This window comes from Arachis ipaensis, chromosome B6 (genome assembly GCF_059453495.1).
Source record: "Arachis ipaensis isolate K30076 ecotype BB chromosome B6, ASM5945349v1, whole genome shotgun sequence".
Lineage (NCBI taxonomy): Eukaryota > Viridiplantae > Streptophyta > Magnoliopsida > Fabales > Fabaceae > Arachis > Arachis ipaensis.
The window spans coordinates 19476195-19494936 of NC_142441.1; the positions used below are offsets into that span (position 1 = coordinate 19476195).

An 18742-nucleotide genomic window follows, 5' to 3' on the forward strand; every position below is an offset into this window, starting at 1 on the left:
CCCCATTGTTCCAGTCAGGCAACCCGGCTTCAGCTCAGGTTCGCGGGTTCCCGATCCACCCTTCAAATCATACCAGAGACATCTCGTACATTGGCGCCGTCTGTGGGGACTTGCGCCAGCCGAGCCGGATGGGGGACGTCCTGGAGGAAACTCCCTCAAGCCAGGATGACTCCCGACCGCTTAACCCAACCCCAGAACACCGGGAGGTCACAAACCAAGCAAGAATAGCGAGTACCGTCCAACACACGAACGACCACGTCGTCACGGACCAACGACATCCTGAGAAAGCTAGGGACAAAGCGGCACAGATCATCCAGGATCTCTGCCTCCGGGTCCAGGAACTCGAAGGCAAATTGACCAATAGAGAAAAACACAACAACGAACACGGAAGCCACGCAACTTCCAGATCAAGGTCTCGCCGCGGTAGGTCGCCAACCCGACGACACGACAGAAGAGACGGTCGCAGCGCCTCACGCGACCACAGACACGAGAAATCGCCAGAACGGCGATACAACAAGAAACACAACCGCAGCGCTTCCCGAGATATGAGTTATCAACACTACTCAGACGAAGATCGGAGGGACCGAAACACAAAGCGCACGAGAAACGACCATATAATAGTGGGAGCTACACCCTTCACAGAAAGAAACTTAAGAGCAAAACTCCCCAAAGGTTTTGACAAACCTACCGACATGAAGTACGATGGAACCAAAGATCCCCAGGAACATCTAACGGCCTTCGAAGCCAGAATGAACCTGGAAGGAGCGGCCGACGCGGTCCGATGCAGAGCCTTCCCGGTAACCCTAGCAGGACCGGCGATCAAATGGTTCAACGCCCTCCCAAACGGATCCATAGCCAGTTTTCACGATGTGACACAAAAATTCATGTCCCAATTCACAACCTGAATCACTAAAGCCAAACACCCCATCAGCTTACTGGGGGTCACGCAAAAACAAAAAGAATCCACAAGGAAATACCTCGACCGCTTCAACGACGAATGCCTGACGGTCGACGGACTCACGGATTCCGTCGCAAGCCTTTGCCTAACCAATGGACTCATGAACGAAGATTTTCGCAAACACCTCACCACCAAACCAGTATGGACCATGCACGAGATCCAGAACGTCACCAGAGATTACATGAATGACGAAGAAGTCAGCCAGGTCGTCGCCACCAACAAACGGCAAAATGGCAACACCCAACACGGCAACTCGGCTTCTCGCCAAAACCCACCACCCAGAGAGAATCAAAGAGACCACCCCAGACCAACAAATACAAGCCGACCGCCAAGAATTGGTAAATTCTCTAATTACACGCCCCTGATAGCACCAATTACCGAGATATACCACCAAATAGCAGATCGAGGCATCATTCCGAAAGCCCGACAACTCAAGGAAAGGACGGGAGGCAACAAAACCCTCTATTGCGACTACCACCGAGGATACGATCACGAAACACAAGATTGTTTTGACCTTAAAGACGCCCTCGAACAGGCTATACGAGACGGAAAACTCCCAAAATTTGCCAAAATCATCAGAGAACCAAGACGCGTGGAAAGAGACAGGTCGCTGGAAAAAGACGGGCGTAACCCGAGAACCCAAAAGCAACTGCCCAGGGAAAGCCCAGAAGACGACCCCACCATCATCGTAAATGTCATTACGGGTAAGGACATACCGAGCAAGTCGAAACTAACAATGAAAAAAGATCTCAAAGTAATGGCGGTCAGAAACCAGACTCCAACCATTGCGGCCGACAACACGATAACCTTCTTACCAGAGGATTGCCAGCACGACACCTCGGCCGAAGACGCCCCCTTCGTCATCTCGGCTAGAATCGGAACAGGACTAGTACGGAGGATACTGGTAGACACCGGGGCAGACTCAAACATCCTCTTCTGAGGAGCCTTCGATAAGCTCGGGCTCCACAACGACAACTTCCAAACACACCGCAACAGTGTCACGGGACTCGGAGACAACTTTCTCAAACCAGATGGCTCAATCACCCTTCCCATCACCATAGGAACAAGCAACCAAAAGAAGACAATCTTGTCCGAATTCGTAGTCCTAAAAGACTCCATAGCCTATAACGTGATTCTCGGAAGAAAAATAATCAACGACTTCTCCGCAGTCATCTTTACTAAATACCTCCTCATGAAGTTTAGAACCGACGACGGCTCCGTCGGTACCATCCACGGGGACCGAGAAGTCGCAGCCGAATGCGACAACACCAACCTAGCCCTAAGGAAGAAATCCCGAGATGCGGCCGGGGTATTCCTAGCCGACCTAGATGCTCGGCAAGATGGCCAACCCAGGCCAGAGCCAGAAGGAGACATGGAAAAGCTACAAATAGGGCCAAGCAAAGAGGAATACACCTTCATTAATAGGAACCTCCCATATGATCTCAAAGAAGAACTCTCCCAACTCTTGAAGCAAAACAGAGATTTGTTCGCATTTACACCAGCCGACATGCCGGGAATAAACCCCGACCTAATGTCCCACCGGCTAGCTGTGGACCCCAAAGCTAAACCAGTGGCACAAAGAAGGCGAAAAATGTCACCAGATCGAGCCGCCGAGGTCAAGAAGCAAGTCAAAGCCCTACTCGAAGCCAACTTCATCAGGGAACTCCCCTACACGACCTGGTTAGCAAACGTCGTGCTAGTGAAAAAATCTAACGGGAAATGGCGAATGTGCGTCGACTACACGGACCTCAACAAAGCCTGCCCGAAGGACGCCTTTCCCCTACCAAACATCGACGGATTAGTAGATGCCGCATCCGGCCACCGATACCTCAGCTTCATGGACGCATATTCTGGCTACAACCAAATTCTGATGCACCGACCAGACGAAGAAAAAACAGCATTCATCACTCCAGACGGGACATACTGCTACACAGTGATGCCCTTCGGCCTGAAAAACGCCGGAGCCACCTATCAAAGACTCGTCAACAAGATATTTCAAAACCTGTCCGGAAGCAAACTAGAAGTCTACATAGACGACATGCTCGCTAAGACTGAATCCGACGAACAACTCATCGACGACCTCAAGGTCATAATGAACACGCTACGAAAGCACCAAATGCGACTCAACCCGGCAAAATGCACCTTCGGGATGGAGGCAGGGAAGTTCCTCGGCTTTATGATCACGCAATGCGGAGTTGAAGCAAACCTGGAGAAATGTCACGCCGTCCTCGAAATGACGAGCCCAAAAAACCTCAAAGACATCCAAAAGCTCACCGGCCGATTGACGGCGTTATCACGCTTTCTCGGGGCATCGGCTCAAAAAGCGATCCCCTTCTTCAAACTAATGAAAAAAGGAGCCCCTTTTAAATGGGAGACGGAGTGTGAAGAAGCATTCCAGCATTTCAAGAAAGTCCTAGCAGAACCACCAATCCTTGCCAAACCCCAAACAGGGGAAACACTCTACCTGTACCTCTCCATTACGGAAGAGGCACTCGCAGCAGCACTCATCCGCGAAAACATGAGAAAGGAACAAGAACCTATCTACTTCATAAGAAAAGTCTTGCAAGAAGCGGAAACTCGCTACTCACGACTAGAAAAACTAGCTTTTACACTCCTCACGGCCTCCCGGCGCCTGCGACAATACTTCCAGGCCCACCCCTTAACGGTCCGAACCGACCAGGCGGTCAAATAAGTACTACAAAAACCCGACCTTGCGGGAAGAATGTTAGCGTGGTCCATCAAACTATCTCAATTCCAAATCAAGTTCGAACCCTGGTATGCGATCAAAGCACAGGCCATGGCCGACTTTATCGCCGAGATGACCCCAGGAAACTCCACCCCCGAATCATGGAAACTACATGTTGACGGCTCATCGAACGTCACCTCTGGAGGTGCCAGAGTCATTCTCGAAAGTCAGAACGGAGTCGTAATCGAACAATCAGTACGATACGAATTCTCAGTCTCAAACAACCAGGCAGAATACGAGGCCCTCCTGGCAGGCCTAGCCCTAGCTCGGGAGGTCGGAGCAAAAGTCCTAGAGGTAAACACCGACTCACAGTAGTCAGCTCCCAAATCAACGTAGACCACCAGACACGAGATCCCCTACTCCAACAGTACCTCGCCAAGGTAAACAAACTAAAAAAAGGATTCAAGCGAGTTACCATACAGCATGTCCCTAGGAAACGAAATGCCAGGGCAGACCTACTTTCCAAACTAGCCAGTACCAAACCAGGACACGGTAACAAATTGCTAATCCAGGAGGTCGTCAAGTCACCCTCCGTGTCAACGACAACCAACACTCATCTGACACTCTCAAACCAAGGATCTTGGACCCACCCTATCCTACAGTACCTCCTTGACGGAACACTGCCGCCGGATCCCAAAGAGGGAAAACGAATAAAACGGGAAGCAGCCAACTATACCGTTGTCACAGGACAGCTATGCAAACACGGATTCTCGCAACCCCTGCTCAAATGCGTTGAACCCGAGAACACGGAGTACATACTCCGCGAAATCCACGAAGGTTGCTGCGGCCACCACGTCGAAGGCAAAACATTAGCCCAAAAAGTCATCAGAGCAGGCTACTTCTGGCCCACGGTCATCCGGGATTCCATACAAATAGTTAAAAGCTGCGACAAATGCCAGAGGCACGCCAATATCCACCAAGCCGCGCCACACCAGCTCAGCATCATATCGGCAGAACGGCCATTCAGCACCTGGGGGATTGACCTCGTCGGACCCTTCCCTACGGCACCCGGTCAACTCCGGTATCTCATCGTCGCCATAGACTACTACACCAAGTGGATCGAAGCCGAATCCCTAGCCTCCATAACGGCAGCCCAATGTCGTAAATTCCTCTGGCGACAGATCATCACCCAATTTGGGATCCCCGAGATCGTTATCTCGGACAACGGAACCCAATTTGCTGACAAAAAGTTCAGAGAATTCTTAGAAGGACTACGCGTATCACACCGTTTCAGCTCGGTGGAACACCCCCAAACAAACGGACAGGTGGAATCCGCAAACAAAATAATCGTCAAGGGACTCAAGAAACGGCTCGACGAAGCCAAAGGACTATGGGCCGACGAGCTCGGATCGGTCCTATGGTCATACCGAACCACACCGCAAACGACCACGGGAGAAACCCCCTTCCGACTAACATACGGTGTGGAGGCAGTCATCCCGGTAGAAATTGGAGACCCAAGCCCCAGAAAAACGGTCGGCGGTAACGACGAGGAAGCAGAACGAGACGTCATTGACGAGGAAAGAAGCATAGCTCACATCAAAGAGCTAGCCCTAAAACAGAGAATCAGCTTAAGATACAACCATGGCGTCGTCCGACGGGAATTCGCGACCGACGACCTCGTCCTACGACGAAACGACATCGGTCCCCCGACCCCAGGAGAAGGTAAACTCACCCCCAACTGGGAAGGACCATACAGAATCAAGGCGGAAATCGGAAAGGGAGCATATAAACTCGAGCGACTTAACGGCGACGAAGTCCTAAGGAACTGGAACGCCGCCAATTTACGGCGATACTACACTTAAGACGACCTAACTAGGTCACCCCTTTTTATTTGTATCTTCCCATTTTACAACTCCTGAATTTTACGAATTTCGTTTAAGTATCAATCTCGGGTACTCTTTCTCACCACACACGGAGGGTTTTAACGAGGCCCACCCATCAATAAAAATTCCATTAAAAGCTATTTCTATTTTTCTAAGTGTCCCAAATACGGCACAAAAACACGGCCACGACTGGGGGACTGATCACCTCCCAGGCCCAACACACGGATATCCATGAAAAACCCGACCAAACGACGGTCCGAGGGAACGATAAAACAAACGAAATAGCTCAAACAAAAGGCCCGAACGGCCGAAAATACCACAAAACGGAATAATACAAAGGCCCGAACGGCCGAAAATACCATTAAACGGTTCCCAATGTCACGGCCCTTGGCCATCCAAAATATTCCAAAAAAAAACAGTTCAAAACAAAAATTACAAAGATAAAAAAGCTACTCAAGATCAACAATCTAGCCGTCACGAACAGTCTTGAAGGCTCCCATCATGGACACATCCACTCCCGGAGCCAGCACTAAAGCCTGAGCCTTCATCGTCTCCTCGGTAGCCGCAATCGCATCCTTTGCATCACCCAACAACTCCGTCTTCTCCCTCTTCAAGGCAGCGATCTCGGCCTTCAGAGCCTCCGACTCAGCGAGAAGCACGGCAGCTTGAGAACCTGCATCTGAAGCCCGCTGCCGCTCCTCTGCCAATTGGGAAAGAAGCGAAGTCTCAACCTCGGAAAGCCGGAGAATCTCCGCCCCAGCTTCCTTTGAAGACTTCAGTGCCTTCTCCTTCGCAGCCTCGGCAGCCTCAAGCCCCTCCTTCAACTTAGCCACCTCAGCCTGAGAATGGCGAAGCTTCTTATCCAGCAAACCAACCTGTGCCATCACGGGCTCAGCCTTCCTAACGACAACGGCAGACCGGAGGAGGGCACGATACACCGACTTGGCCTGGAATGAAACATCACAACCATCAAAAAACGGCTCCGTACCAGGCATCAAGTGTTGATCGATGAACCCCGGAGCATCGAAGCGTCAGTCCATCACACTAGGCACAAGACCCTCTTCCTCAAAAGTCTCGCTGCTCGGCTCCTCGGGCCTTTTTCTCTTCCGAGAAGCCTCGGCAGCCGTCACCACGACGACTTCAGGAGAATTCGCGGGTCTAGGGGAAACCCGAGCATCAGCCCGCACGCCCGAAGAAACCACCTCTTGAGAAACAGCCCGCGACCCCACGGCGGGGTTAGAAACAGGAGTAGCCGGAGACGACGACCCCTCCTCCTGGGCCATCGCGGCCTTCAACCGTGCCAAGGAAGTCAAACCACCAGCCATCTCAACTGAAAGAAAACAAAAAATCCCAAGTTATAAAAACGAGAAAACAAACATAAAAACCAAAGAAAGAACAGACACACACCAACATACGACCGACAAGCAACCGGATCACCCATCACATCCCGAGGATTAAGAGGACGCTCTCCAAACAATTGCCACAGAACAAGAGCGATATCCCGCTCCTCCGAGGACAGAAACTCCTTCGAAATCCGAGTAAACACGGACGGCCCCGCCTTAAAGTTCCAATAAGTGGGGAACCGACGCTCACCCTCCAACGTCAGCCAAAAAGGATGATGTCCCCTTACGGGACGAACCTTAAAATACCCGCTCTTAAAACCATGAAAAGAGTCTTCATACAACCCGAAGACTCGACGATGCGGCTGAGCTCTAAGGTAGTGTTTGTTTTGAGGTACTGAGACAGAGACTGAGAGACTGAGACTCAGTATCATGTTTGTTAGTTCAGAGACTGGTATTAAAATTTCTGTCTCTGTCTCTAAAATTTCAGTATTTCAGTACCTCCAAAAAGTAGGGACACAGGGGACTGAAATTTTTAGAGATAGAGACTGAAACTTTAATAACATTTTATACCTAAAATACTTTCATTTCAATTAATTAATTCCAATTTTACCCTTTGTGCAAATTAAATTAGAGTTTCATTCTTGTTTCAATTCCTGTCCCCCATTTTGCACCAAACAGAATACTGAAATTTATTTCAATCCCTGTCTCTTAGTCTCTGTCTCTCAGTCCCAGTCTTTCCGTCTCTGTCTCTCCACCAAACGCTACCTAAAAGACACATATCCATTCTTGTGCTTCCCCTCCTTGGTCGGAAGGGTACACAAGAAAAGAAAAAGGAAGACGTTTACCGAGGCAGGAAGCTCCAAATAGTCACAAACAAGCTCGAAAGACCGTATCGCCGCCCAGCTATTCGAATGCAGCTGGGACGGCGCCACAGAGCACCGGTTCAATAACTGCTGAACAAAAGGGGAAAAGGGAAGCCGAACGCCAAGCCGGGTAAACATCGCCTCGTACACCCACATCCAATCCGGCACAGTCGGGGAGTCAAGATTAGTATAGCAGACCCTCTCGTCAACCCCAGGGAGGGAGAGCTCATAATGGCGTTCGGCGTCACCACCCCCACAAACAGCTCCTTGATCACGGAGCCGCTGAAGGTTCGCCTCCGTCATCCGCGACGGCATCCCCCACACGTCACTAGTGACCCAAGAAAAAAGATCGGGGACACCCCCCACCGGGGCCACCGGAGCCCTCACACCCTCAGTCCTTCGACGAGCCATACCTAAAATAGCGACGAGCACCATCGTCAGCCAAACCCCGCGGCAGAAAACGGTGGATCAAACCAAACAAACACTACTAAACACCACCAAATTATACGGCGGCGCTCACCCCCCTTACAAAACCCACTACCCCAACAGACCTATCTACCATAACGCAATGCCATCATACACCAGAGAACAAATTCTAATCTACACTAAGCAGAGACAAAACAAAACACAAAGGAAGATAAAAGGAAATAGAAAGAAGCAGAAGAACACCAACCTGATAATGCGAAAGAAATAAACCCAAGGAGAAGATGCTACGGCAGAAGATCAAACCAAAACCACAGAATGCGAAAGGAAAGTAGAAAATGCTCTTTTGGAAGAAGAAAGCAGTAGAGAAATGAAGCAAACGAGGGAACTGAAGAAAGGAAAACCAAAACAGTTTTGAAAAAATAAAATAACGCAAATACCCCTGGAAAGCAAAGCAAACATGAGGGCAAAAAAGGGAAACACCCCCTCGCAATAAATGCCCCCTTGAAAAAAGTAACTAATAAATCACGCCTCGAAAAACGCAACGGGCGCAGCGGATATGGAAGAGTCACGTCAGACCTAAGCGGTCAGACGAATCTTCCACAAAACGAAACCGAGACACCGACCTCATCTCGGAAGAACCAAACGACCACTCAAGAAAAACTAAAGGCCTAAACCCACGGTGAAAATAGCATCTCCCAGCGACAGACCGGCCTCGCTCGCTCTCCCACTGCGGGGACAACTGTTACGGATTCGAGCCACGGATCCAGGACCCGAGACTGTACCCAACCCCGGCTTCTCGGGTCCGACCCGCACCTCGCTCAGAAGGCCCAAAAACCGGCCCTTTAGAGCTCCTAACCAACTTTCGAATTCACACGTCCGTCTTATCTTAACCAGATAAGATAAGATAAGAATACCCATCATCTATAAATAGAGGACCGGAGTCCTTCCAGGTATTTATTCATTCTTCACACCTTCTACCTCTTAGATCTATTCTGACTTGAGCGTCGGAGTGTCTTTGCAGGTACCTCCCCCCATTGTTCCAGTCAGGCAACCCGGCTTCAGCTCAGGTTCGCAGGTTCCCGATCCACCCTTCAAACCGTACCAGAAACATCTCGTACAAGTACTTACCAAATGGCAGCTTCAACAAGTTGCAGGAGCATTAACAATGGCCATGGCTTCGATACATTTGAAAGAAATAGGGTTCACAGTCAAAACGGTAGTGTTTCATGTGAAAAATCTATTTGTCTGTTTATTTTTTGTCAACTATTCACATCATTACCATAGGATACATAATCATTTTCCATTATGTTTTTTAACTCCAACTTTATGGAGAGATATAATTGTGGCGCCTTTTAAAAGGGGAAGAATTTAAATATATTTTTAAAGGATTTTTTACTTAAATAAATTTTATAGAATTCAAATTTACTGGATTATCCTAAAATGAGATCTGCAACGTGATTATTCTCTTTCTATTATTATATAAATCGTTCTAGGCTGTATAGAATTAAATAAAACGTAAACCATTTCAGCATGGAACGATTAATGCATGATCTGGTAAGGAAACAAAGGATAAATCGTTCCAGGGTCCCTAGAGTTAAAAGCAAAACGTAAATCGTCCCAAGCGGTTTAACATGTTGTTGGACTAAACCTCCTTGGGCTGCCACAATTTACACACAAAGGAGACCCTACTTACCTGGCATGATTTATGTATAGTAGAGTACTTTTATTTATAATATTTTAATTTAAATTATATCTATTTAAATTTTAACTTAAGAAATAAAAATATAATTTTTATAATTTCAATTATTAATTTCATTAATAAGATTAAATTAAATTAAAAAAAATACTAACAAATTATAATAAAAAAAGTATTAAATTTTAATATATAAATTTAATTTTTTTTCTTTAAAAAATGTCAAAAGGTGTTAAAAAATATAATTTTAAATAATATAAATTCATATTATTTTGAATAACATAAATTTAAGTTTTTATGAAATTTTTAATATTCATTGTTCATATGATTTTTTTAATCATTTTTATTGATACATATCTTTTATAAAATTTTGTTTGTCATTTTATAAAAACTTAAATTAATGTTATTCAAAACCACATAAATTTATATTATGCAAAATTATATTTTTTAACACCTTTTGACATTTTTTTAAAAAAACTTAAATTTATATATTAAAATTTAGTACTCTTTTTATTATAATTTGTTAGTATTTTTTTTTAGTTTGGTTTTTTTAATATAATTAATAATTAAAATTTATATGAAGTCAAATAAAAAATGACAAAAAAAATTATATAAACACCGAAAATTTCATAAAAACTTAAATTTATGTTACTTAAAATAACATAAATTTATATTATGCAAAATTAATATTTTTTAACACCTTTTGACATTTTTTTAAAGAAAAAACTTAAATTTATGTATTAAAATTTAGTACTCTTTTATTATAATTTATTAGTATTTTTTTAATTTAATTTAATCTTCTCAATGAAATCAATAATTGAAATTATAAAAAGTATATTTTTATTTTTTAAGTTAAAATTTAAATAGATATAATTTAAATTAAAATATTATAAATAAAAGTACCTTATTATACAACCATCACTCTATAATAAGAGTGTTAACTAAGCTATTAAGAAACCTAATTTCTAACGTCTTATGCTAAACTACATGCACCCTAAATCATTCAACCCATCATCGCACAACGTCTTCCTTCAAAATTATTCTAAATTGCATACTAAGCATATACTATATAATCCAACACACTATATTATATGATCCAACATATTAACGTAGTTAATTTTGCCATGCAATCAACTCAACAACATTGCAAGCATAAATCGTTCCAGTCAACACGTGAATCGAGCCAGAGTGAATAGGGTCTCCTTTGTGTGTAAATCGTGGCAGTCCAATGAGTTTTAGCCTAACATGTTAAACCTATCAGGCTGAAACGATTTACGCTTTCTTTTTAACTCTAGGGACCCTGGCACGATTTATCCTTTGTTTCCCTTACTAGATCATACATTAATCGTTTCAAGATGAAATGGTTTACGTTTTATTTAATCCTACACAGCCTAGAATGATTTATATAATAATAGGAAAAGGATAATCATGTTGCAGATCTCATTTCAGGGGAATCCAATAAATTTGGATTCTATAAAATTTATTTAAATAAAAAATCTTATTTTTCAATCATGAGAAATTTAAATATTTACAGATAAAAAATTAGAATCTATTTGTTTTTTACTTATAAATAAATAAATAAATAAATAAATAAATAAATAGAGATTTTGTAGTCGTTAGCATGTGAAAGGAAATTTGATTGAATGATTGCCCTATTATTCCTTTGAGGCGCATAGTGTATTCACCTCACCGTCAATCCTTTTCTCTGTGGATGCCAGGTTTATCCATAGCTTGAAAATGCTAACAAAGAGAAAAAGAACTTTGATTTTGTAGTGGGGTTTCCAAAATTTTAAATTTTATATTATTTTATTGATGTGTGGACTTAGTTATCTTAATCACACTGATATTTGATTTGAGGACGCTCTAAAAACACGTATATGTTGTGCAAAGCATTTGGAACTGGTTTTGAGCCACTTGCTGGAAAAATGTTGCATACTTGTATCTCAAGGCTTACACTTGTTAGCTGTTACCAAATTCATCAATGTGATCTTGGAAAATTATAAAATACCAATATATTATCTGTCAATTTATTATTAATAATAATTAATTATTATAAAGAGACATATGTATGTATAAGGAGATATATTCAGGAGACACATCCACAAAGAACACACACATCTATAAAAAAGACATTTTTATTAGATACATCCATAAAGACACTTTTATTAAATACAATTATAAATAAGAGTTGGCAGAAATTGGTAAAATTCTTATGGTTACTGGTTACGTAGCAGGATTGAATTATTATTCCCCCCCCCCCCAATCATCATCATCATTGTGTCGCTTAACCCCCCCCCCCCCCCCCCCTTTCTCTTGTTACTTCACAATTCACATACACTTTCCATCGTGCATGTTTAGTCTTATCCAGAAAGACTATTTCACATTGATCTTCCTGGTATCGAAGAACACAATAGAAAGAAACAAACACCATACATACAATTATTAATTTTAGGTGCCTCATGCTTGACATTGAGGCTTGCTGAGTACAGTCCAAAATAACTAATTTTTGAGTACAGTCGAAATTCGCTATTAGAGTCTTCTTGTTAGGGGAAAGCAATAATTTGGTCATGAGTCATGGAGGTCCACCACCACCACCACTGGGCACTGGCAACTCAGACTACCGAGCTGCCCTTATTTAATGAAAATGGAAGGCATTTATGATGTCATTAATGATTCTACAACCACCCACGAGGTATTTTTATAAGTGAGATTCCTTCATGGGCTACACACATTACACAACCTTGACATAAACACAACCTTGATGAGAATAATAATTGATGAAATTATTGGCCTGTGGCAACCAATTATAGTTATGGTTAACATAAACACATCTTGGCACCTACTATATACGGGAAAAAAATTATAGAAAATGTGGTAAAATAAGTTTTCAATTTCGCTCCTCTCCAAATTACAGAGACTGGCCAAACAAACTGCTTTTTCCTTCATTCTTGGTGGACATTATAATCAGCCAAAGAAAAATAAAGCAGCATGAGAAGCTGCTGCCTAACTGCAGCCCCTTGCCCGCGAACCCAAAAGCTTTTGGGCAATTCTATCTTTGGATGTGACTTTCTTTTGAAGCATGGATGCAAGACCTTTCTTCTTTTCTTTGGCAGATGATTTATCCTCACCATCTTCCCCAAGTGCCGCTGATCTTGAAGTTGAAGCCAAAGCAGCATCGCGCAAGACTACTTCATTGTGCTCTCGAATTTTAGCAAGTTTTGCCCGCTTCAATGATCGTTTATCCACTACTCTCTTTTCTGCCACCTCTTTGTCTCTTTCGCGAACATTTTTCACTGCTTGTTTTGCCAACTCATCTACCAAATCAGTCTTGAAATTCATGTTTGTTTCCTTTGATGGGCTCAGATTGTCAAGTGGTCTCCCTTCATCATCTCGAGGAATTACAGGTCCATGAAATGGGCAAACTTTTATATCTCTTCTCTGACATAGTCCACCATTCCTCAAAGGAGCACTGCATGGTTGTATCTCAACCTGCTCTTCTTCATAAGGAACGGCCTGAACATTCAGTTCATCAATTTTGTCTGCTGGAAGAACTCTATCATTGTCCACCCTACCCCAGTGACTTTGAAGCTCCAAGCCCCGCTGGTTGGCCATATAAACTCTCTGTGAACCCCAGTCATCCAAGTTAGAACCCCAATGCACCACAGGGGCTTCAGCCATTAGTTTACTCCTCAGAGTATTTGACTCAGTTTCTTCTTTTCCATGCTGCATGCTGTCAGTATTAGAGCCAGCAGAACTTTTCTTGTTATTCATATTCATTCTATGGGAACTTGATACCATGGCAGGTGCTTTGTTTTCTATACCAGTTGTACTCAATGCGATTTCAAGAGCCTTGTTTTCATTACTAGTCATACTCAATGAGGTTCCATTAGATCCAACAATACCCTCCTCCCAAAAATCTTCTTCCTCATTTGGTTTTGATGAGTTTGTAAGAGAACAACCTGCCTCCTCGCATTTTCTTTTAACTGATTTGAGACGATTTAGGATATCTATGAATAGTTTCAGAGAGGAATCCCTGAATCTATTATCTGCCACTTCAACTTTTACTAGAACAGAAATCCACTCTTGGATGCAAACCAAATGCTTTGTTACTAGAAGTTTGTACAGCTCCCTCAAGGCATCAAAAATGACCTTGTTCTCACTATTCTCGTAAACTTTCTCCCCTTCCCTCAATGCATCAAGACGAATCCGCTGCAGCTCTAAGGATCGGAATGCAGCATCATCATCATCATCATCTAAGATATCATCTGACATGGATTCATGCTCTGAGTGCAAAATGTCCAAACATTCATCAATCTCTTCCACTGTAGACAGTATTCCTCCCTCAATTGAAGATACATTTTCTTTCAAGAATTCGTATTTCTTCAATAAAATCTCTTTAGACTTCCTCTCTCTTTCCCTTCTCTCTTGCTGAATTCGCTCCCGGTTAGCCTGTATGTTAGGAAACTGAAGCCTAAGAGTATTCTTTAGGTAATCATAACCTAATCTAAGCTGCCTGTAATGAAACCCAAATGACACATTCCACTTCTCCAAGAACTCAATGGCCTTAGAACGCAGAACAGATGCAACAGCTGGTGGAGCAGGCAGAGGCAGATTTCGCCTGAACCCAACACTCAAAGTCATTAACTGGTCCAAAGTCTCAACAATAAGGGTCCTAAAAAGCTTCGAACGCATGAACAGCTCATTGATGATAAGAAGTGCAAGGTACCTAACCTGCAACACATATCTTTCACGATCAATTCAGGATCATGTTTCAGAGATGACAGCAGCATCTTAAAGTTAAAGTAATCCACTTAGTCAATTATGCCTGCGGAACCCAGGATAATCCCCACCCGTCGTTATAATTTTAAAACTAGTTACTTCGGTTTGGTCCGATAGATAATCAATTACAAAACAAAAGCTTCCCGCAACAAGAACAGCTGAATTTTTTTATCAATCAATGCACAACGAAGAAGTACAGCCAAAACACTCACTCACTTCATAACTTCACTCAAATCCCACGTGACCAAGATCATGATTTCATGCCTTTTCAAGCTAATTGGTCAAGTAAGCATGGGGTTGCCCTGCCCTATCCATATCAATAAGACTTGAATGCAACAAATATTACATCCTTTTTTTTCGTTTTTCTTTGCAGATAAGATCGACAAATACTGAAAACTTGTCCAATTGAAAATAACCCTAATGAGAAAACAGCAGGAAGAAATTTAAGCCCTAGGGAACAAGAAAAAGGAGAACCTGCGAGTGGTCACGCTTCATGAGATCCATTAGAATTTCGGCAGAGAGGCGGAGCTCGGAATCGGAGTATCGGACCACCGCCTTGATAGCATTGAGGAGGCGGGGATCCACCTCGGGTTCGGTGGAGTTGGTTGCCTTTTCGATCAAAACAATCACCTTTCTTCCATTCCCAATCCCTTCTCCTCTTTCTCTCTCCTCTGCTTCCATACTTTTCCAACTTCCAATCCAATCCCTATCCCAATTTCAATCGTAAATGTGAGTTATATATTCATTATCATTTATACTGCAGTTATAAAAACCCTAAATTTATAGTGCCTTGCAAAATTGCCCCTTTTTCGTGTTGGTGACGCCGTCCGCGCGAAATGTCAACGGCTTCCAACTGAATCTGATAAAAATCATCAGCCGTTTGCCGACTTTCAATATAATTGGGTCATATAAAGTCATATGGATCCAAATTGAAAATAGAAGCAAATATCAGATTATGTAACATATTTTTTGCGGGCCTTGTCCTCTCTTTGAAGCCCAAAAATAAAAGATAAACTATATACCTTTTTGAGAAAATTAAAATAAAGTCCAATCCAAAGATACTATATACATCTCATGTGTCCACTTTGATGACCCAATATTATTGCAGCCTCTGACTTCTCTGTCTCCATTTAAGGACGGGTTTAATCCGTTGGGTCCGTTTCAATATTTGTTTGGATTCGATCAAAGGCTTGACCTGATCTACTAAAAGAGTTTGTTAAATGTTTTTTGCCAAAAAAGTATCATTTGTTGTAGTCTAAAATTGGATTTTTTTTATCTAATTAAAAACAAAAAGAGTGAAATCTCATTGTGGTCTCTGACAATTTCACGAAACTTTTTTCCACCTCTTAAGAAAAGTATAATGCCATCGCGACCCCTATTTATCACTTCCATTAGACATTATAATCCTTCTGTGAAAGTCTCCGTCAACAAAAAGCAAAACTAATCCTACGTGTAAAATTACGTTCCTACGTGTAAAATAACGATCTTATGTGTTATTGGATAATTTTCGTGTGGGACAAATCGGCCCTTGATATAGTAATCAAAACGTTAGTATTTTGATGAGGACAAAATATTGCGTTTCACAACAACATTATATAGGTAAACTCTTTCCTTCATCTCCGTTATTGACACCAATAATTATAGAAAATCCTAAGAAAAATCCTATTTCACGCTAGAAATTCTCAAACTAGAGATACCGTAACGGAGGATGTACAACGACTGACAGTGCAGTTATGTCTTGTTCGAGGAACACGAAGTAGGCTTTTTGCTCTGTTTTCTAGTATTTTTTTATGTTTGGTTATGTACCTATGTGTGTGGTCCTTTTAAGTGGTCCTCCCTTGTAAATCTATTGCATGCAATTTGGAATTAGTGACTTATCTAGTTGTTAGGATGACAAATATTTTCTATTTTAGGGTTAAGTAAAGAAATCAAATAATAAAAATAAATTAGTAATTTCTGATTAATGCTGAGTGAGGTATTATGAGTGAATTAAAAATTGATTCTGTTAGAGTTTAGTTTAATTTACTGTTATGTTGCTCCAGATGGCTTATAAAATTGTGCCTGTGTTTTACCATAAAAAATAGTTTGAAAGAGATGAAGATGATGTGTTCAACTACCTGAATGGTAAGTTCATAGGTTCCCTAATTGAATATAGATTTATGAGATCACCATCAAACTAGTGAACAGTAAGAAATATTGGCAAGAGATATCATCAATTGACTATAAGCTACAAACACCTTTAATCAAGAGACTTCCTAGACGTTCAAACTAAGAAGAAAAGTGGACAAAGTATCTTGTCTGTTGACTGAGAACAATGACACAAAAATGAAGAGATGATTCTAGGTTACATATAGTAAGTGTGGGAGAAAATGTCATTATTACAAAACATGAAAATGAGCTCTAAGGTATCCTAACTGGCAACAAAAGAAAAAGAAGCAAAGAACTCCTAAGACTACTGGCGATCTATCAGGACAGCAGCAACCAATCCAGCTAGTTGACAGCAAGTATTATATAGGGCTAAAATTTAGTGTTCGTGGTTTTAAATATTTTTATATAAATTGACAGGGGTTTAAGAGTCCTGTATCAAAAGTTTTAGGAGTTTAATTGTCTGAAAAAAAAGTCGATTAGAGGACAAACTATCCCAAAGAAAGTCCGATTGACACTTAGGAGCGTCACCGCCTCTTTTTGTCAGAGTTTCACACCAGGACCAGAATATCCAACGGAAGTGATGAATAAGAGATGCGATGACATTATACTTTTTAAGGGTTTCACAAAATTGTCAAAAATCAGAATGAGATTTTATTCTAAAAAAAATAAATAGGTCAATTTGTTTAACCTATCGAATTAGCCATAAATGTCTCTAGTTTAAAAATTGAAATTTGTGAATACACACACACACACACGGTCCAATCCGTAGGATCCGTTAACCTACGCTGCATTTGTTTAGTGTGTGTGTCTGGCCAAGACATAGACACAGTAAAACGTGTCCCTTGTTTGGTTTGTGAGACACAAAAATGAGAAAGACACGCATACCCATAAACATACACAATATACATGTTCTTTGTGTCTCACTAAAATGATGAGACACGAAATTAAAGCCATGGGCACATATCTGAATTTTTTTTAGACTATTTTATCCTCATTGATTTTTTAAAATTTCAAATATCTCCTTCTCCTTTTACAAACTCTAATAAATTCTCAACTCTTCTCTTCTGTTTCTTAAACTTCGTGCATTTTATATTGTGTGTATGTGTTGGTTGATTTTGTGAAGCTTTTTATTGTTCTATGACAATTTCCTTCTCCTTTTTACAAACCCTAACTAGTTCTAATCTCTTCTCCTCTGTTTCTGGCTTTCTGCAGCTTTGTGTCTTCTTCACTTGTATGTGTCGCCTAATTTTGTGAAGCTTTTTATTGATCTATCATAATCTTTCTCCTTCATTTGTGCTAGAAAGCTCAACTCAAAGTTTAAAATAATTGTAATCTTATTGTTTGTTTGTATGTTGCTGTATTGGATATCTTTTTTTCTTTTTCTTTTTGAGCATATATGTGTTGGGTAATCTTCTTTTCTCTCTGTTCTGGGTATGTAAATGCACAATAAACATATAGTTTTCAATTTCTGAAACGATTATATTTTTAATGGAGTTTGGTTGGAGTATTATGTTTAGGGTTCAGTTGGAGTATTATGTTGGGTTATATTCTTTTCTCTATTCTGGTCAATAAAATAGATTATAAGTGATAGTAACAAATAGAAAGAGAAGGTAAGAGTATTATGTTTCAATTTGAATCAGTTTGATGATAGAAAAATATGATTTTGAGTTCATTTGAGAGCTTTTTGTACTTGTTCCCAATTCTAAATCTGATAATGGAACTTTGTGTATCTTCACTTGATAACTATGTAAATCTCTGTGTGGTGCTCTTAAAAATTCTTGAACATTATTCAATTTTCGGAGATAAAAAAAATTATATATATTATGAAAAAATATCAACATTAGACTCATCTAAATAGCATATTTTAAACTTTTATGCATGATAAGTATAAAATCTTATGTGCTATCATCATTATTTGCTTTCTTTAATATTTCATCAACTTAGAAATCAAACCTTTTAATTA

The 18742-nt window shown here is 41.6% G+C and overlaps 1 protein-coding gene across 1 annotated transcript; it reads right to left on the bottom strand.

The window, feature by feature from the left end:
* Positions 1-12601: 12601 nt before the first annotated feature.
* Positions 12602-15540, bottom strand: LOC107645696 (ENTH/VHS protein). Its single transcript, XM_016349771.3, has 2 exons — positions 15106-15540; positions 12602-14583 (listed from the first exon to the last, which is right to left on the bottom strand). The coding sequence occupies exons 1-2, from the start codon at positions 15310-15312 to the stop codon at positions 12856-12858; spliced, it is 1935 nt and encodes a 644-aa protein (XP_016205257.3). The 5' UTR covers positions 15313-15540; the 3' UTR covers positions 12602-12855.
* Positions 15541-18742: the final 3202 nt, after the last annotated feature.